This window comes from Pelecanus crispus, chromosome 1, assembly GCF_030463565.1.
Source record: "Pelecanus crispus isolate bPelCri1 chromosome 1, bPelCri1.pri, whole genome shotgun sequence".
Taxonomy (NCBI): domain Eukaryota; kingdom Metazoa; phylum Chordata; class Aves; order Pelecaniformes; family Pelecanidae; genus Pelecanus; species Pelecanus crispus.
Genome location: NC_134643.1, coordinates 57062080 through 57082182, shown reverse-complemented (window position 1 = coordinate 57082182; position 20103 = coordinate 57062080). Strand labels below are relative to the sequence as shown.

The following is a 20103-nucleotide window of genomic DNA, read 5'->3' as shown; positions in this document are numbered from 1 at the left end:
CCGTCTAAGAGCATATGTCCATCTTATGGCTTTCTCTGGTGCTGTCACTGCAAAGCAAAGGTCTCTTCACTCTCGCTCCCACCTGTCTGCACAAATCAGCCGCTCTCAGGACTGCTAGGACGTGAGGGCCATACCGGCCCTTCACAGTCCCTTCACCACCCACATTCATGGCTCCTGGTGTTCCAGTATGCAGCGTGTGCATATAGCCTTGCACCCGCCCTCCCACCTGCACCAGGCCTCCTTGGCCCTGCAGAGAACAAAAGCCTCGTCACTGGTGCCAGCAGCCGTACCACAGACCCTGCAGAAATCATCCTGCTACGCTGCTACCCATCCTGCCACCCACACTGGCCGCCCACAGCCCAAAGTGGGGTCAAAGCCTCCTCCCAGTTTGTCTTCGCCAGCCGGCCAGGCATGGAGGTGTCCCCAGCATCACCAGCTGCCAGAAGCATCTTCTCAAGTCTACTCAGCTGTGGCTGCTCCTGCCTAGCCTCTACATAATGTTTTAAACTCAGCGCAATAGGAAAGACTCCCTCAGGGCTCCTCTTCTTCACTGCACTGAAGCACGAAGCCGCGCTCTGTCGCCTTTAGCGGGGGCGTGTGCGGGCGTTCCCTGCACTTGCTTTCTCACACAGCTCTTTGGTGGCCATGCAACTGCTCTAGAAGAACTCTCTTGCCACTGGGCTGCGTCACCCTGGGCTGCGGTGTGGCCATTTCTACGACTTTTGGGCCCAAACAAGGGTTATGGCAGAGAGCCAGCGCTGCCCTGCTTAATGAAAGCAAAGCAGACCCCACGCAACAGAAGAGAGAGATTTTCCTTTGCCTGTAAGCAATGTGGATTGCAAGGACAAGGCTGTGTGTTTTGCCCTCTAGGTTTAGGAATTTTTGTTTGTTTGTAGTAAGGTGGTTTTTAAGCTCTGCTCTGTAATTTCCTGTCAGATCATGGACTACTTCTAAAGGATCCATAAAAGCTTGCTGAGAAAAGCAAGCTCAGGTATTCCTCACTGCCATCCACTCATGCAAATATCCTACTGGTACCTGCATATCTACCAGAAAGTCTACAAATGGCAAATATAAAAAATTTCCCATGTTGCGTGACAGCAGGAGATACTGTTGGGAAAAAGTCTCTGCCAACGGATAAGCTGGGAAAAGCCTGAATGGATCATAGCTCTCGTGTGCCACCAGCTGAGTCCCAGGATGACCACAGCACGTCAGATGTTCCCCTCAGAGATATCACTTGAACGATATCATAGGGGGGGTAGAAGCTGAATTTTACACCAGAGGTACCCGCTCAGTGCGTTCAGAGACTCACAAACTCTTCACCATATAAGCCATTCACCGGAAAAATTTTGCACTGCGTGGCAAATCCCGAACAGCTTTTTTTTTTACACTGGACAAACTCCACATAGGCTAAGACAGTAATGAACATCACAGCAGGCGTGGTTATGCTGCCAGCAGAGAGCAAGAAGAGCAAGCAACGCTACGTGTAGGCACTAAGTATTTGTGGCTAGTTGCGAGGACAAGTTGATTATGGTTCACTACGGTTTGTAAGCAGGCGTCTCGGGGGAAAGGCTGCCGAAGCCGCCCTGCCAGCACCTTCCCCACCCCAGCAGAGTCTCGGAAAGCGGCGCTGCGAGGGTTACGAGAACAGAGGACGGCAAAAACCACGCTTCGGCCGGACACCGGGCCGGGGGCGTTAGGGAAAGCGCCTTCCCCGGCCTCCTCGGGCCCCACTGGGAGCCAGCCGCGCCGCAGGCCTGCGGTGCTGCCGCCAGGCCGGGAGAGGAGAGGAAAGGCCAGGCCGGGCCGGGCCGAGGCCCTCCCCGGCGGCCGCGGGCGGGCCTTGGGCAGACCGGACACCGGTGCTGCCCCGCGTCGCGTCGCGGGGAAGATGCGGTGCCCGGGGCGGGGCGGGCGGTGCCGCCAGCTGTAGCGTCCCCTCCGCCGGCGGCCATTAAACCAGCCTCGCCTAACGCCCGCCGCCGCCTCACTTCCGCCTCGCGCCCACCGGGAGGCGTCACCGGGAGGGGCGGGGCGTCGCCGGGGGGGCGGGGCGTTCCCAAGGGGCGGGGCGTGACTGGGCGCTCGGGGCTGACGTCACAGGGTCAGAGGCGGGGCCAGCGGGGGCAAGATGGCGCTGAACAGGAACCACTCGCAGGAGGGCGGTGTCGTCATCCCCAATGCCGAGAGGTACCGGTGGGCGGCTGCGGGGCGGGGGCCAGGTTGGGGGGTTCCTCCTCACCCTCTCTCCTCGCAGCAGGGCCGGGGGCCGGCGGGGCCCGGGGGTGGGAGGCAGCTCGGCCCCGCTGGGGCGGCGCGGCCCGGCCTGGCCTGGCCCGGCCCGGCTCGGCCCGGCCCGGGGGCTGTGTTATTGAAGTCCTGCCTGGCAGCGTGGGAACGGGCGGGGGCAGGCGGCGGGGAGCAGGCCTGGCTGGAGCCGGCAGAGCTGCCCCGTCTTCACTGCTGAGGCTCGGCGGTCCTTAGTGCCGCTCCAGCGGGCGTCCTGGGTGAAGAGAGAGCTGCCATCGCCCGTAAAAGACAAGGAGTCGGCTTTTTTTTTTTTATGTCATTGTTGTGGTTTAACCCGGCAGGCAGCTAAACACCACACAGCTGTTTGCTCGCTCTCCCCCTCCCCACTGGGATGGGGGAGAGAATTGAAAAAAAAAAAAAAAAAAAAAAAGTAAAATCGTGGGTTGAGATAAAGACAGTTTAATAGGACAGAAAAGGTAGGGAAAATAACAATAATACAAAGCAAGTGATGCACAATGCAATTGCTCACCACCCACTGACTGATACCCAGCCAGTCCCTGAGCAGCAATCGCTGCCCCTCAGCCAACTCCCCCAGTTTATATACTGAGTATGACATCATATGGTATGGAATAGCCCTTTGGTCAGTTTGGGTCAGCTGTCCTGGCTGTGCCCCCTCCCACCTTCTTGTGCACCTGGCAGAGCATGGGAAGCTGACAAGTCCTTGACTAGCATAAGCAGTACTTAGCAACAACTAAAACATCAGTGTGTTATCAACATTATTCTCATACTAAATCCAAAACACAGCACTGCACCAGCTACTAGGAAGAAGATTAACTCTATCCAGGTTGAAACCAGGACAGTCATGCAATTAGTCATGTCAGAGAGGCAGAGACCACTTAAGGTAGGAGTCTTAATCACTTGAATTCAAAGTAAGGGAAACTTGTCGTCAGAGGTGAGGCCTGAGCAGAGCAGGTCCCATCCTTGGCGCAGGAGGAGCACCTTTCTTCATGAAAGCGTAGCCAGCTGCTCAGTGCCTGCCCTCGCCCCGAGTGGGGATTGACAGACCAGCTTGACAGGCTTTGGCTCTCCTCTGATTGTGTTCAGGTGCTCCTGGCATCCTATTCTAGAGAAATCCTAGAAACCAGAGACTCAGTAAAGGAGCATCGAGTTGGCTTGGAGCTGGTAAACAATAGGAAAAATATGCTCAAAAACTATGTTCCAAATAATGTTGAATTTGTAACTCACTGCTAGTACTTCAGTCAGGGTAGTCCTTTGACATATGGAGCTTTTGCTGGTTTAAAGGAGATCTCTGTATCCTTAACCTCAAGCCATTCTTTGAGGTGCTGCTGGGTGCACAGCCCTGGGCAGGCATGCAGGTGCAAACCAGTTCAGCAGCCTAATTACGCCCAGTGGTGGTGGCTGCGTGTTATTTGCTTGTGTGAGTAGCTGGGAAGGAGTAAGCATTAAAGTGACTATGTAGAAATTCTTCCCAGTGAGGCAGACTGACGTGAAGCGTTGCCACAGGACATGGTTGAGGAAGTGTTCTGGTAAGATCCAAACTGTCAAGGAGTTGGTTTTATTTAACTTAGAAGAAATGTTTCCCCTTTGCATCTTGGAAATGGAAAGAGCTCTGCTGCCTCGTCAGTCTGTCCCTCAGCCAGTCTGAGAATCTGCATCTAGATCAATTATGAAGTAATGTCGCAGTAGAATTTCTTGGTCAGGATTTTTTTTTTTCACATGAAAGCTAGACCTTTTTAATGTCTTCCTGCTTGGATAGCTACATTTTTTCAGATACATCTATACTGTTATGGGTTTTTTTTTTCCCTAGAGAGCACACGACCTGAATCTACAGGGCTTTTGGTTGTTTTCCCATACGCTGGCCCTGCTGCTTCCTACCTTCCCCCAATAATTTTGAAATTTCCTGACTCCTTACTTGATCTGACTTCTACAGTAGGCTGATCAGAATATGTAAGGGTAATTTTAGATCTGGCCTCTTCAGGCTTGTGTTGGGTTAGGGTTTTGGTTTCTTTTTCTATGTTCTTGAGCCATAAAAGGCCTTGGATTCTTCTGGCACTGTAACACACTGCAAACTTGTCACTCCCAAGGCTCTTTTGTTTGTTCTGCAAATTTGCTTGCTAGGTGGTATGTTTAGGGTCTGCCCTGTAGATTCAGTCACACTCTTTCCCAAGTTGACTCTTTAATTTTTCCGTCACCTCCATACCCCTGACCCTGCAATGTTCACAGTTCTCATCTGGCTTTGGTGTCATTAACAGACTTTGCTAATGTCTGACTGTCGTGGTTTAGCCCCAGCCAGCAACTAAGCACCACGCAGCCGCTCGCTCACTCCCCCTACCCCGATGGGATGGGGGAGAGAATCGGAGGAGTAAGAGTGAGAAACACTCCTGGGTTGAGATAAGAACAGTTTAATAATTGAAATAAAGTAAAATAGTAACGATAATAATAACAATATAATAATGATAATAATAATATACAAAGCAAGTGATGCACAATGCAGTTGCTCACCACCCGCCGACTGATACCCAGACAGTTTCCCGAGCAGCGATCGCTGCTCCCTGGCCAACCCCCCCCAGTTTATATACTGAACATGACGTCATATGGTATGGAATAGCCCTTTGGTCAGTTTGGATCAATGATTCTGGCTGTGCCCCCTCCCAGTTTCTTGTGTACCTGGCAGAGCATGGGAAGCTGAAAAGTCCTTGACTAGCATAAGCAGTACTCAGCAACAACTAAACCATCAGTGTGTTATCAGCATTATTCTCATACTAAATCCAAAACACAGCACTATGCCAGCTACTAGGAAGAAAATTAACTCTATTCCAGCCGAAACCAGGACACCCCCCAGATATCCAACAGTAATAACCTTATTGCTGACATTACTGGCTCCTTGTTTTGTTCCGTAGCATGGTGCTGTTTATTACAAATATTTACTTAAATCATGTGAAGGAGGGTCACCAGGGAGGGTATTAGGGAAGCAACTTCCTCAGTTTGCACAGTGGATGCAGTGTTACAGCAATGCTGTTTTCCCGTGTGGTGGCCAGTCCTGGTTTTGAGCATGGACTTGGAGAGAGAGGCTTGCTTTGAGGTGATACCTTGGTTTAAAGGGGGGTGGTTTCAGACACCTCACCCCTTTCTGTGCCCTGACCTTTGGGCTGAGGCTCTTCTCATGTGGAGAGAGGAATTCCTCAGCCTGATGGTTTGGGAGACAGAAAGAGAAACTGTCATTTAAAGCTTCCTTTTGTGGAGGAGGAGCAGGGGTTGTCACAGGTGAGAGGATGAATTGTTCCATTCTGCATAAATCATCCCTCTCCATTCAAAAGAAAAATGGCAGGGTCCACGTCAGAACTGAGTCTTTTGGGATAATATTCAGAGTTTCTGGTGTGCTATCCCCCTCCCTGTGTGATGTGTGTGTGTGTGTCAGAGCTGTCGCTGAGTTTGTCTCTGCAATTTGTCTGATTTCCTTCTGCAGTGTTCTCAAACAGTGTAAAGATGTGGAGCTCTCCTTCAGTGACGTGACGGGTAAGCCTGAAGCCTTCAAAGGCACCAAGAAAGGGATGCTATACCTCACTCCTTATAGGGTAAGTCTGATGCCAGCAAGGCTGCTTCTTTCTTAAGGGATCTTGTAGACTTTAGACCAGAAGCCTAGTTGGTGATAGAAGAAGTGATTTTTGTTATGGGAAGAGCCACTGAGAGTACTAGGTAGGAGAAAGGGAAGGTGGAAATAGGATAGTTCATGGCTGTGTCAGAATCCCAGTTCCCTACAAAGGCACATGCAGTCCTGGAAATCACTGTCTAGAGAATATATTTCATATAATGTGTCAGTCCATATTACTTTCTTTGAGAACTGTTATAGTGTATCCTTAAAAAGCAGAGCAATAAAACTCTGTAAAGGTGCATGTGTGTTTTAAGTGGTGTATTATTTTGCAACATTCATGCTTCAGGCAAGTGAGCCGTGTGCCATCAAATCTGTTTGGGATCTCGCAGTATTAAAGCTGTGAAATAACACAAAGCATACTGATACTAGGAGTTGTTACCTTCTTTTTGGATGCTGCTACAATTAGAACTCCATGACCACCCTTTATATCTAATTCAAGTAATGCAGAGGCATTCCCTCCTGTCTTGCAGATGATTTTTGTGTCGAAGGGCAAGGATCCTATGCTGTCTTTCATGATGCCGTTTTATTTGGTGAAAGGATGCTCAATTGAGCAGCCTGTTTTCTCTGCCAATTACATCAAAGGACAGATTCAGGCCGAGGCAGGAGGTATGTGCCTGTGCTTTGTAGACTGAACTCTTCCCAAGTGTCACAAGTCCTTTTATCTTCTGGTGAACATCAGATAGATGGCTTATGTGCACAGGAAAGGCAGACAGAGTAGCTACAGTAGTATAGCTAGCATGTCCACACTAAGGTAACCCGTGTCTTCTGAACTTTAAGTCACTGCTTCAGTGTTAATTTCTGCCCCCAAAGCTAATAAGTTACTTTCACAGGATGGCTTTTGTTTAATCCTGTAACTTCTCACTGTGTATGTCATGTTTCCTTGGTTTCCGCATGTGCTTGTTTTCCTGTCTTTGACCTGGAAGGGTGGGCAAGTGACCAGGTCACCAGCCATTGGTATTGATAGACAGAATTAGCAACCACTTTTGTTTTCTGGAGGTCATTAGTCACTTACCAGATTGGGTACGTTTGCGTGCGTCTAGGATGCTGCTGTATATCATTGATTTAGCTGTGTTCCCAATTTGATGATGAAACTGTGGTAAGACTTGGTCATATGGAACTGCAGAAGGTAAACAGGGATTAAAAACAGCTTCTGGTTCAAATTTCTTCCCTCTTCAGCCCTAGAACTACTTTATGTGCATCTTGATGGCATCTGGAGAGCTTATGCTTTTACTTCCTGTTCCTAACAATGTCTTAAAGTGACTGGGTCCTCTGGATTGTGGGTCAGCCCAGTTTCTCAGGCTGAAATCATACTAAGACAGTGATTTTTTTAAAAAGGTGAATCTCCAAGGGGATGACTTTATCCATGGTGGATTGTTTTGTTATATTTCTGTCCTTTATGTCTACTTTGTCCCCAAGAGACTCTCTCTACTTCTACGAACTTCATTGTTAGTCAGACAGATAAATCGCATTTTATGACATTGTTTATTTAAAAGACACCTTTTTTCTAAAAAAAAAAAAAATCCCCCACACCCCCCGCCCTCAAAACCCCAAACACAACACCAAAAATCCTGTACAAAACAAAGCATTCTTATCCTGCAATGTCATCACCTACTTGCTTTTTTTCTGAAAAAGTGCTATTATACCTAAGCATTTATAATCTGTCTGAGTTTCTGTGGGTCAAAGTGATTAAAAATGTTGCATTTGATTTATATCCAAGCTTGAGTTGCAGATCCTGATCTGTAGTCCACTGAGGTCAGCAATAAAACTTCAGTTGAGGGCTTTCAATTCAAATCCTCAGTGAATTAAGTGTTCTTTCTTTAGACTCTGTTCACTATTAGGTTCTATTAAACCTTTCAGGAAAGGACAAAATGTCCTAGTATCTACAGTAGGCTGCTTCTACATAACTATAGTGGGGATTGTCTTTTAAAGGGTAAAGAAATAAATTCCTGATCTTCTTGAGATATTTTGGGGAACATCTGATAGCAGTGCAATGATTCTTCCCCTTGGCGATATGATGCAAAACAGTTTTGTAATAAAGAAGAAAAAAATAATTGGAATATTAACTGTTTTGCTGGCTTGACTGCTACTGAGGAGGTTAATAGTCTGTTTCAATTCTAATTCTCTCTCCTAGGTGGCTGGGAAGGGCAGGGGACATTCAAACTGACTTTCAACAGTGGAGGAGCCATTGAGTTTGGACAGTTGATGTTCAAAGTTGCCTCTAATGGTAAGGGATCTTCAGAGCCTGCAGATCCCCCTGATTGGCTGAGCTACTTAGAGAAAAGTGCTCTTTTTGAACTTCATAGGCTGGGGGAAGAGGGATACTCTATGCACCTTCTACAGCAATGTTGCGGGTTTTTTTTCCAAGGGAACTTTTATTTTTCCTTCCAATCCTTGTTCTTTAATTCATTGTAACGCTCCATGCAGTCAGAATATTCTGGAGTTTGTGCTTATAAGGTGGACCACCTTTTTCTACAGAACCTTATTCCTCCTGCAATAAAGTTGAAATACGTGATGGTGAAAAATTGATCCACTTACCTACCCTCAGCTCAGTTCTATAATAGTGGAATAAGAGGGGGGGAATTAACATGTCCACATTTGGAAGAGGCAAAAATACATTTAAAATAATAACTTCTATTTAAAACTTTCAAATGGGGAAAAATGTACTTTTTTTTTCTGACACAAAAGTTTTCTTTTTAAAGAAATGTGCACTTTAAAATGTACTTTTTTTTTCTGATAAGAAAGTTTAAAAAGAAGTAAAAACCACCCTACTGATACTTGCTTTAGGATGGTCTTTCCTTCCAGGAGCAGGAGCTCTGTGATTGAACTGGTACCTGATAGCTAGTATTTTTGCAGCTGGTTTCCTTTAGCACCCTGTCAACTTACAGCGAGGAGGCTAATGCTTTTCAAGCGTAGTACTTTGCCAGGATTGTATCGTGAATTTAGATGATGGGAAATGGTGCTGCATGAACAGGACTATTTTCCTTTTATTCTGTATGTTTAATTGTAACAAAAGGATGTCTGGCTTACTAAACCTGTGCTCCTTAGCTTCCAGTGGTGTTCCTCTCCAGAACCCGGGCTATGGCTATACACCTGTGCCCGGAGGGTATGCACCCGCCCCGCCTGCTCCAGGGGGATATTCACCTGCGCCGGGGGGCTACGCTCCTCCTCCACCACCAAACGGACCATATCCTTATGCGCCACCTCCGATGAATGCCTATGGACCTGCTCCGCAGCCCATGGGATATCCATATGCCCAGACTCCAGGTTTGGAAGTTGTGTAATGATGACTGGCAGGGTGTGTTTGGTGTTAGCTGTAAAGAAATCACAGTGGTACGGTGAAGGTTACTGTAGTTTTGTCTCCATCAAGGATCCTTGTCCTTGCAAAAATCTGTTGCGTGCTGTTGATCTCGCCCGTGTGTCTCTATAGTTGCAGCTGAATGGGAGGTGAAAATGTGGTTTGTAAATTGCGCTGCTGCTTGGCAGAGAATTGTTGCCTGCTGGTATGACAGGCATTAGCAAAATGTCAAATCCCTGCTGTCTGCATCCCTGCAAGCCTGCAGAGCTTCCTTGACCGCTGCTCTTGTCCAGGGCTAATGTGCTGCTGGGCCTGTGAGCTCTCTTCCCCTCTGTCCCATTGCCATGGTCCAAAGTATCAATCCAGTGTCATCTTTTTCAGGTATTTACCCACCACTTCCAAACATGAACCCCGTGTATGTGCCACCTCCTCCCCCCTACTCTGGGCCATCTCCTGCAGGACCCTCAGCTCCCTCAGCTCCCCCAGCTTGGATGGGCCCGCAGGTGCCAGGTAATGGGACTGGGGAGCTGCTAGGGTCCGGATGCAAAAGGGTGCTTGGGGGCTTGGGCTGTGGGTGTTGTTGGGGGCACAGCGTGGGGTGGGGAAGCTGTTGTTGCAGGAGCTCAAAGTCATCTTGATCTATTATTTGAGATAACAGGGTGTGGGGGAAGCTGCTCAGCTCTGCATTGCACAGCTGGTGGTCAGCTCTAGCCAGCTTGCAGCTTTCCTGAGCTGCTCTGAATTCAGACCCAGCTTGCTGCGGTTGCTGCAAGCTCTTTGGACATTTGTCAGCTCCTCAAAAGAGCTATGGCTGGGCAGAAGGCTCTGGGGCTGGGGCCACTGCCTAAGGCACATGGATGAGCGTGTCCTACGCTTGTTTCTTCCCTTTCCTTTGTAGGGGGCAGTAAGGCCATGGAAGCCGCTTCCAGTGCATATTACAACCCTGCCAACCCACACAATGTGTACATGCCCATGGTGAGTACTACGCCTGTGGCCTGCGTATGCCTGCTCCCTCTTCCGTCACTAATAGAGACAGCGGTTTGCTTCCCTAGCAAAACCTAGCGTGCCTTCATTTTGAAAGTGCACAGAAAGTATGCATTTTCCTGGGAGGTGTGGATGATAGTGCCATGAAGGAGGCTTGTTAAATCCTTAGTCGGGAAAGGAGGAGGGGAGGGCCTTAGAGTAATCCAGTAACAGCCATTCAGTACGACAGAGCTCTCTGCTTCTCTTGGGCCTGAAAGTGGGAAGAGTTAAAGAAGAGCAGGTCACTGAAGGATGAGAGCATATGGGTTTCATTTTCATTTTTTTCTGGGCTGCATGGAGGTGGGGAGGTCTCTTACTGTTCAGTCAGTGGCAGCCGGTAGGTAGGCTGTAGCCTACGGCTGGTATATGACAGCCAGTCTGTCTGTACCCTTCACGGCCTCCTGTGGCAATCTGGTGGGTTGGAGACCGATGGAGCAGCAAAGCTGGCCCTCAGCCCAGGGGCTTGCTGTCTGCTGGGTCGGAGCTGTGAACATCAACAGAGATAAAGCCCTGGAAGTGAAGGGAGGGTGGCGATTAAAAGAGATTAAATGGTCTGTTTGCAACAGACCATTTGTTACCTGGTTTTGAGGGGACCTTCACTAGAAACATTATGGGAGGCAGCATACATCCCAGAGCATAACTGATACTAGAGAGGAATGGTGTGCTGAAATGACAGCTTAAAACACAGCACCTGGCTCTGTCTGTAGGTCACTGAAGAGCAGTCATTTCTTGTAAGCCAAGCCTGGGAATGCCTGCGAAGAGCTCATCATAAGACGAGCTGGGTTGTTGACTCTACTGTATCTCTTTCCAGGATCAGCCACCTCCTTATGCACCTCCTGAGGATAAGAAGAACAACTAACAAAAGGAAATTGCAACCAGCCTCCCACACTCTCTCTCCCTGAAGACAACTTGGCTGTTACTACCCCTCGGGTTAGCGTATCTCTAGGTCTCTTTGTATATATACAGTATATGTAGTGCTGGGCAGCTGAGCACCTGCCCTCCTTAAACATTAAGTCAGTGGCAATACAAGGCGGAACAACAGCACTTTCCTGCTTATTTGCTTTATCTCATGGGGTCGAAGCACTAACCTTTTGCTCTGCCATTGGCTTGAAGAGAGAGATGGACTTCTTATTAAACCACCAGTAGACCACATGAGTAATCTAGGACTAAAATATGAAGGCTCTGTGATCTCGGAGTAAAACTACTTGGAATGCCAAACTTTTGACTTCTTCTGAAGCACCATCCAAGAGGAAAGGTGTAGAGAGCCATGAGGTTCCTTGCACAGACCCTTGGGTGCCCCAGAAGGGTGTTAAATTTCCTTAAATTCTGGCACAGTTCAGCGTGAGATGGGACTCTGGAAATCCTGTATCGTGCTGGAAGTGTGTGTTTCATGTCCTGGACTAACAGTCATGGGGTGATGAACTTGGGAAGTACATCTTAAGAGACATTGAAGCATTTGGCTACGCAAGAGGGAAGGGGATTGGGCCCCATTCAGCCTGCCTTTGTAGACACTGAATAGAAAAGCAAACAAAGGTGTGCTGCAGGGCAGTGAGCTGATAGACTGGCAGGCGTACGCATCAGTCTTCCTTTCCCTCTCCTAGAAGCAAGTCCCATGTCTGTGCAATGATCCTGTGTCAAGCAGCCGTTCTTCAAGCGTAATGGAGTCAAGTGCTGCACAGGAGGCTGCTTGCCTTGGAGCAAAATATGTTACGTTAGGAAGATGAGCTGGCACCAGCCTTGTCAGGAGACGGGTCCCACAGCCCTGGCTCCTTCTGAGCAAGCTCGCGCTGTGCGCTCGCTCCACAGGGGAGAACTGGCCTTCGTCTTTTCCTTCAGCCGCCGCTGCAGCCAAGGCGCGTGTACCCGCATCTGAGCAATGTGGGTGGGTGGGCGCTGTAATACCGGCGGTGGGTTGCTTAGGGGTGCAGTGCCCTCTCGCAGCTGGGAACCGCTGTCTGGTGTGGATGTTACTAACACTCGGCTCTCTTGCAGAGCCTCTGGCTGCTCAGCCACAATCTTTCTTCCTTCTTCCTTAGGACATAGTGCCATTAAACCTGCTCTGAAGAGAGTCTCTCTAGTCTGGTGGAGACCCTTGTGATCCTTTACATATGGGGTGATTGTACTTCTTCCTACAGCCTTCCTACCTTCACAGTGAAGGGGAAGGAGCATTTTCCCTCTTTCTTCCCTCTGTGCCAGGGCTCTCCTGTAAGTCAGGCTTGCATGACTTGCAAGTGTGAATTCCTAAAGCAGCCCTGCATGGGGGTGGGGGGGAGTAAATTTCCTTATCTATAAACACCATTTAAGGCTGAGTTAGAGATATTCTAATAACTCTGTATTTAAAAAAAAAAATCAACCATGAATGTTTGTAACTTTTGAATTGCACTTTAATACAGGAGTGTTGATACCTTTAGCTGCCTGTTCACTGGTGTGTGTGTGTGTTGTGTTGACCTTCATTCCTGCCTACTGCACAGAAGGCTGGAACAAACAACCACCACTGATGGTGGTCTCTCGGGTGGGCTGTGGGCCAGTCCTCCTCTCTCCCTGGTGCATGACTAACATGGATTTGGAATCAAGTAACTGGGGGGGTGGGGGGGGCGGGGCTCATCCTCTTACTGCCTGGAGAGGGTGGAAGGCAGGTGTGTGCCTTTGCTCTTGCCCAGATATCCAGAACCGGCATGTGTTCATGTCCTTGGGGCAGGCACCACACTGCATTTGGCAGGGGCAGCGTCGACACCCTGCCACTCACTTAAGGCTGTATTCTTAGCAGCTCTCCTGTGTACATTTACATTTACTGCTTATCTTTAGGCAGTAGGAAGGGCTATCTTTAAGAGGAAGTCCTCTCTAGCCAATTTTTTTCCAGTGAGGGAAAAACAAATATATGGTAAAGGAAAATGGCACTTAACTGGGGACTGTACAGTCTAAGTTTCCCCTTGTGCCAAGGAAAGCCGGTGCCCTGCTGAACATGGTGTAACTACGGGAAAGCAGTTTTCTGCTCTGCATCAGTCCAGCCTCTACAGGAAACCAGTTCTACTTCTTAGCATAGTTGTTCCTGTTTTGAGGTACTGACCCTGTAATCCTACATTATCAAGTAGCTATACACAGCAACACTGAATAAACATGAAACAGAGAGCCTGTGACCTGCTTCCCTTTTATTTCAGTTAATTTGTCTCAATTGCTCACCAAGAACAAAGCCAGCTTCTGTATACAGACACAAAATGCATTCATCCTTTCCTGTTAGCAGTGCAAGCATTGTGTTGAGTGCTGCTGCACTCAGAAGAAGTTTCTGGAAGTGGCCAGAATCAGACATTTGGTCCTGCAGGAACTGGCATGGCTGCCGAACCCTCCTTCATCATCTGAACAGAAAAGGGAAATTTTGGGGGGGGGGGCACAGCTAATCTAAAATGTGGTATTTCTCTGGTCTGAGACTGAATCTTGGCGGTCTCCCTGGGCTACAATCTTCAGAGGCAAGCTTCACAAATGCTGCACCCCTCTCTAGGACAGTTAGGGCAGGCCCCATCTCTGCTAGAACTCCGTAGGATGTGCACTGTATGAAGGTGAATCAGCTGAGGCCTCTAGAGTCTGTCCTGCCACTCACTTCCAGTTTATTAGATGGGGCTGTGGATGTAGCTGCCCTTGGGAGAAGGAGGAGCCTTTCCCTGAGAAACCCTGAGTGTTCAGCCCACTGGAGAAGGGCCCGAGCCCCCTTTTAGCAGGAAATTTCCTGCTAGAGCAAGAACAGGATGCAGCGTGCAGCTCAGAGGCACCATCGCCCAAAAGACCTCAACCGAGCATCAGCATCTTCCCAACACCGCTCATGTGCGCAACACACTACGGCTCTGCAGTTTTTGGTGCTGCACCGCAGCAAGGCTGCTAGGAGTGTGCATTTGAGGTTTTTGCTCCGCTGTAAACTGATACCAGAGGGGCTTTAATCCAATGCTAGCATGCACGCTAGGCTGTAGTAGTGCTAGCCTGCAGGATCCTAGCAGCAGGATCAGGCCTGCCAGCAAAGCCTCTCTGCACAGGACCATCACGATTCCAGGAGCTCTTGGTCCTGGGGAGGGTACATGGGAAGGCTGCAGCCCTAGTGACATCTCCTTATTCTAAGCCAAGCTGATTATAGCAGAGGAAAGGTGGCCAGGTCTGATCCTTGAGGCTAATGCCATCACATACAGGGCGGGGAGGGAAGGGGGTGTCACCACCCTAGAAGATACTAAAGCATCCCAGGCATTTCTACATGCATCGTTCAAGCAGCCCCTGCAGCAGTTGGTGCTGCTCAGTTCAAAGCACTCAGGTGTCAGAGCTGACGAACACTGCTTGTATGGCATCTTCCACAGGGGGATCTCGAAGGGCTTTGCAATCACCAAGGAATCACACTCTGCACACCTTTAGGAGGTGGGTAACAAGAATTCCTGCTTTACGCAGACCGAGTACCAAGCTGGTACCAGAGGAATGACTGGATGGTCGCTTCCCAGCACTGCTGGGCATGCCAGCAAAAGGCACTTGTGTAATGAAGAGCCATGTGCCCCAGGGTCTCGTGGCTCACCCCACCGCTGACCCACAACCCCTGTCCTCTGAGCCTCGTCACAGGAGAACCGGGTGGAAACCCTCGCTGGGGGCTTGCTGTCTAACAACGTGCCAGGGCTGTGCTGGGAGCCCTATGGGATAGAGATACCACATCACCACCCCCGAGGGGTTAATAACGACTGAGAAGCTGTCTCCTGTCTTTAAGCCACTGAAGACCTTCCCACTGTACACGTCTTGTACCTGGAAGAGAGAGAGATGGTGGTGACCAGGATTTCCAGACCTTTCACCTTGAGGTCCAGCCATGGTCACTGACATGGCATGGTGGGACGGGACACAGCCGTAGGCAACAGGAGGGCAACCCAACAGGCGGCTGCCCCTTCGTCCTGGAGGCAGGGAGTGGGAGTCCTTCCCCACCAAAAATGCACAGGGTGTCAGCAGGGAAAGCTGGGAAGAGAGGGATCCAGGTGCCATGGGGCTGCCCCGCCATGCAGCACGCCAGTGGGGCTCACCTCATACATGGCGTCCTCGGGGAAGTGGAGCTTGGCCAGGCTGGTGGTGTAGAGGAAGGGCATATCTGTCCTCCGGCTGAAGAAGACGAGGGCGCTGGCAGCCTGGGACAGCGGGCGCAGGAACACCTCGATGTGTGATTTCTCCTAGGGGTGGGGATGGGTGGGTGAGGCAGAGCTGCCAGGACCAGTGCTGGCCCATAACTTCTGACCTTGCCCTGGGGGGCTGCTATGCCAGCAGGACCCCAGCTCCCAGAGCTCTCCTGCTCGTGTTTCTCTGCATCGTCTCCCTCTCCCTCCATATTGTGACCCCCAGTGCTGCTCCCATCTGCTCTCCCAAACACGTCCACCTTCCCCCTAACCTTGACAATCCTGCGCCCCTGGATTCCCAGGGGGTCCTGGTTGATCTGGATCATCAGGCGATTCTGCAGGATCTCCTTGGCGCTCGGGGAGATGGTGCGGAGATCCGTGGACATGAGGAGCGGAGCTGCCATCACCGTCCACAAGGCCATTTGGGAGCGGGACTGCTCATGGCTAAGGCCAAAGTTTCCAATGATGAGCTGGAGGGGAGAGGGGGAAAAGACAGGAGAGGCAGAAAAGGGTTAGAAACTGGTCTGCTTGCCACACTTGGTGATGCTGCAGCTTGCTGGGGGGAAGCACACACGGGAAACCTCCCACACACTTTTGCTTCCCCTTGGTAGGCTTACCACTGCCAGGACGTCCCACCCCTGCTAGGTGCTGAGCTGTCAGCACGCATTCAAACGCACTCACTAACACCCTTCGCTTCACCACTGTCCCCCCTCAGGCTGTGCAGGGAAGGACAGGGGTACCTGGACAACAGGACAGGTATATTCAAGCGGTGAAGGGTTCGTTTCACAGGCTTTTCCCACAGCTTAGCCAAGGGCAACACAAACTTTGCCTCTCTGCAGCAAGAGGGCTCCTGCTCCTGGTACTCTTCCTTCACCCTGCCCCTAGAAGGGGATCCCCGGAGAATCCCTGGCCCTGGCCAGGGTCAGTGCACCCACCACCCAGCCGCACCATGTCCGGGTCATTCCAGTGGCCGGGGCCAGCCGCCGGCTGCAGCACATCCTGGTTTGCGAAGAACCAGTCCAGGATGGAAAGCACACTGTCCCAGGAGTCCTGGATGTCGTCGTAGTTACGCCACAGGTTGCAGACCTCTGCCAGGACGGTGTAGTTCACCTGGAGAGGAGCACAGGGTCAGGCAGGAGGGAGAAAGGATGGGGTCTGCAAGCTGGGGGAGAAGGGGCAGCCAGACTTGTTGAGAGCTGCAGCATCCAGATGATGTTTGGTGTTTGCAAAGCACAGGGATGTGTAGAAGTGCAACATCATGCAATGAAGGAGGACAGAATCATATCCCACTATGACTGGGCACATCCCTGTATGATAGGTGTCTGGCAAAACAACCACAGAGGCCATGGGGAATTATCAGCTGCAAGAATGAGGGCAGCTGAGGATTGACTCAGAAGGTGGAAAAGGAAATAAATAAATGCAATCAATTCTCAACATTCCTAGGAGGAATATCCTATTTCAAGCACTTAAACCAGACAGGACCCATTTCTGACCCCAGTCAGAAGAACAGACTGCCAGGCTCAACCCCACACCAGCTGAGTGGGGTGGAGAGGGCACGCCCCAGGGCCTTCTTCCCCCCAACTCCCATCACCTAGCCACACTGGGAACCCCAAGTGTCCCCAGATGCCTGGCAGGGAAGCCACATCCCCTCCAGGGATCTGCAGCCCAATCCTATCACTGGTGGAATGATAAGCGGAATGCAGCACCCAGCTCCTGCAGCTCCAACAAGAGCTCCCCCAGGGCACAGGGGACACAGGAAAGAGCCACTGGACAGGACAACCCTCACCTTGGGGGGAAGACCCCCCTGATAAGCTGGCCAGCTGCAGGAGTAGACGATGGGGCGGCCCGTGGCGTTCAAGGCCCTCGCCATTTTTGGGTAGCCTTAGGGAGAGGAGAAGACAACTGGTAAAGGAGACGGGTGGCGGCAGCCTGTGTCCACAGCCGGCCCAGTCAGGGGGACCCCAGGCCAGCCTGGCCTCCTGCATTACACAGGCTCTAGGGCACCCAAACTCCCTCCTCTTTGCCCAAGAGCTGCAACAGGAGACACGAGGGAAGAACCGAAGCTGGCCAAGTGTTTCTGCAGACGGCCAGCTGTCCTGACCGAAGCTGCAGTGAGGGGAGAAACGCCAGCCAGCCGGGGAGCCTTTACCCTCTGCCTGCTCCTCTGCCGACGAGTAGCACCCATCCAGCTTCAGCATGTCCACACCCCACTCCGCAAAGGTCTGGGCATCCTGCTCCACACAGTCCAGCGTGGTGCCCGGGTAGCCCCCGCAGGTGAAGATGCCCAGGTCACCATAAATGCCCAGCTTCAGGCCCCGGGCGTGGACCTGCGAGGAGAGGAGAGCTGCAAGGAGGGGATGAAGGGGTCCAAGGTGCCTCCCAGGAATGGGCGGCGTGGGGACATGGAGACCCCCCTCCATCCCCAGCAGGCACTCACGTAGTCAGCCAGGGCCTTTATCCCCCTGGGAAACCTCTCGGGATCGGGAACCAGCCGTCCCGCCGAGTCCCGCTGCTTGGCAGACCAGCAGTCGTCGATGTTGATGTACTCATAGCCCAGCTCCTTCCAGCCGTCCTCTGCCAGGCGGTCTGCCATCTCGAAGAAGAGCGTCTCGCTACGGGTCGGGGGGACGGGGACATGGCAGGCTGAGCCCCTGTGACCTCCATGCCCCGCTGGCAGGCAGCCAGCGAGACTTCGGGGCTAACTGGGGGCTCTGGAGGGTCAGTTGCTGCAGGGCTGGCCTGGGCCGTATCGCAGCATCTCCAGGGCTCCCTTTTCAACACCATCCATGTCCCCTTCATTGATCTCACGGAGCGGAAGCGTTTCCCCGACATCCCTCAGCGCCGGGGGCTCTCCAGCCCCAGCACCGGGGTGCCTGAGCCCCCCGCCTCCCACGCACCACGCTCCCCGAGATCCCACTGCTGCAGGGCTCGCCCCAGGGACACCGACAGTGCCAGAGCCGTCCCGGGCCCGCTGTCCGGACCCGACCCCTTCATCCGCCCTCCCCTGCCCCGCCATCGCCCCGTCCACCCACACACCCACCCGGGGCAGAGCCCCGACGCCAGCCCGGCCTTTCCGAGCTGGTTCCCGCGGGGAGGGGGCACGCAGGACAGGTCCTCCTTGCAGCGAAGGGGGGGGGGGGATGCCGAGCCCCGAGGGGTTCGGCTCCCCGCCCCGCTGACCTGATGCAGTTGCGGGGGTCCGCCCGGCAGTCCACGTTGCAGCGGAACCTCTCCCAGGCCAGCCAGCCCATGGGGGGGGTGAGGGCCAGCCCGTTCTCCAGGGCCAGGGCGGGCAGCGCCAGGGCCAGGGCCAGCGCCAGGGCCAGGGCCGGGGCCAGCCCGCTCAGCACCGCCGCTCCCATCGTCCCCGCCGCCACCCAGGGCCCGGAGCGCTCCTCCCCAGCCGGGCCCGGCCCCGCTCACATGATGCCGCCCGCATCACCTGACCGCCCGCCCCCGCCTCCCGCCCGGCCCGGCTCGGCCCGGCCCGGCCCGGCTCGGCATTGCAGCCAGCCCCGCCGCGCCCCACAGCCACCGAGCCCGCCGGCGTCGCACCCCCTTGCTGCTGCAGCCCACGGCCGTTGCGCCCCACAGCCGTGGCACCCTGTTGGTATCGCCCCCCTGCGCTGCTGCACCCCCCTCAGTACCAGACCCATTGAACCCCGCAGCAGTTGCACCCATTACTGCTGCACCCCACAGCTGTCCCACCCCGTCAGTATGGCACCCTATCAGCATTGCACCCAGGCGGCACCCCATTGCCATTGCACCTAGTCAGTATTGCACCCCATTGGTATTGCACCCTACTGCCGCTGTACCCCATAACTGTTGCACCCTATAAGCATCGCACCCAGTCGCTACTGCACCCCATGGCTGTTGCACCCCACTGCCATTGCACTCCACTGCTGCTGCACCCCATCAGTATTGCACCATGCCGGTATTGCACCCCATTGGCATTGCACTCTGCTGCCGCTGTACCCCATAACTGGCACCCTATCAGCATTGCACCCAGTGCTGCACCCCATTGGCACGGCACCCCACTGCTGCTGCACCCCATCAGTATTGCACCCAGTCAGTATTGCACCCCACTGGTATTGCACCCTACTGCCGCTGAACCCCATAACTGTTGCACCCTATAAGCATTGCACCCAGTCACTACCGCACCCCATGGCTGTTGCACCCCACTGCCATTGCACTCCACTGCTGCTGCACCCTGACGGTATTGTACCCCATTGGCATTGCACCCTACTGCCGCTGTACCCCATAACTGGCACCCTATCAGCATTGCACCCTGCTGGTATTGCACCTCATTGCCATTGCACTCCACTGCTGCTGCACCCATCATTATTGCACCCAGTCAGTATTGCACCCCACTGGTATTGCACCCTACTGCCGCTGTACCCCGTAATTGTTGCACCCGATAAGCATTGCACCCAGTTGCTACCGCACCCCATGGCTGTTGCACCCCATTGGTATTGCATCCTACTGCCGCTGCACCCCATCAGTATTGCACCCTGACAGTATTGCACCTTGCCGGTATTGCACCCCATTGGCATTGCACCCCTACTGCCGCTGTACCCCATAACTGGCACCCTTTCAGCATTGCACCCAGTCGCTACTGCACCCCACGGCTGTTGCACCCCATTGGCACGGCACCCCACTGCTGCTGCACCCCGTTACCAGCACCCTGTCAGCGCCACACCACATGGCTGCTGCACCCCAAAAGTTACACTGGGTGTGTGTGTGGG

General features: G+C 52.4%; 2 protein-coding genes across 2 annotated transcripts; one reads left to right on the top strand and one right to left on the bottom strand.

Moving 5' to 3' along the window:
• Positions 1-2115: 2115 nt before the first annotated feature.
• Positions 2116-11126, top strand: WBP2NL (WBP2 N-terminal like). Its single transcript, XM_075704896.1, has 8 exons — positions 2116-2187; positions 5735-5843; positions 6391-6526; positions 8052-8144; positions 8966-9184; positions 9597-9725; positions 10114-10190; positions 11050-11126. Exons 1-8 carry the CDS (start codon positions 2129-2131, stop codon positions 11095-11097), a joined length of 870 nt encoding a protein of 289 aa, XP_075561011.1. The 5' UTR covers positions 2116-2128; the 3' UTR covers positions 11098-11126.
• Positions 11127-14734: 3608 nt separating this feature from the next.
• Positions 14735-18720, bottom strand: NAGA (alpha-N-acetylgalactosaminidase). The gene is made up of 8 exons (XM_075704882.1): positions 18539-18720; positions 17796-17970; positions 17508-17685; positions 17145-17239; positions 16307-16468; positions 15631-15828; positions 15272-15415; positions 14735-15002 (listed from the first exon to the last, which is right to left on the bottom strand). The coding sequence occupies exons 1-8, from the start codon at positions 18718-18720 to the stop codon at positions 14820-14822; spliced, it is 1317 nt and encodes a 438-aa protein (XP_075560997.1). The 3' UTR covers positions 14735-14819.
• Between the last annotated feature and the right edge of the window lie 1383 nt (positions 18721-20103).

What these genes read in the sequence shown, in the direction of transcription:
- WBP2NL (XM_075704896.1), top strand. Translation starts at nt 2,129, where the DNA reads ATGGCGCTGAACAGGAACCACTCGCAGGAGGGCGGTGTCGTCATCCCC. An exon ending in GTTCAAAGTTGCCTCTAATG is followed by an intron (nt 8,145 to 8,965) that starts GTAAGGGATCTT and finishes TGTGCTCCTTAG; the next exon opens with CTTCCAGTGGTGTTCCTCTC. An exon ending in ACAATGTGTACATGCCCATG is followed by an intron (nt 10,191 to 11,049) that starts GTGAGTACTACG and finishes ATCTCTTTCCAG; the next exon opens with GATCAGCCACCTCCTTATGC.
- NAGA (XM_075704882.1), bottom strand. Translation starts at nt 18,720, where the DNA reads ATGGGAGCGGCGGTGCTGAGCGGGCTGGCCCCGGCCCTGGCCCTGGCG. An exon ending in AGGGGGGTCTTCCCCCCAAG is followed by an intron (nt 16,469 to 17,144) that starts GTGAGGGTTGTC and finishes GCTCCTCTCCAG; the next exon opens with GTGAACTACACCGTCCTGGC. An exon ending in CCGAGGACGCCATGTATGAG is followed by an intron (nt 15,003 to 15,271) that starts GTGAGCCCCACT and finishes TCTCTCTTCCAG; the next exon opens with GTACAAGACGTGTACAGTGG.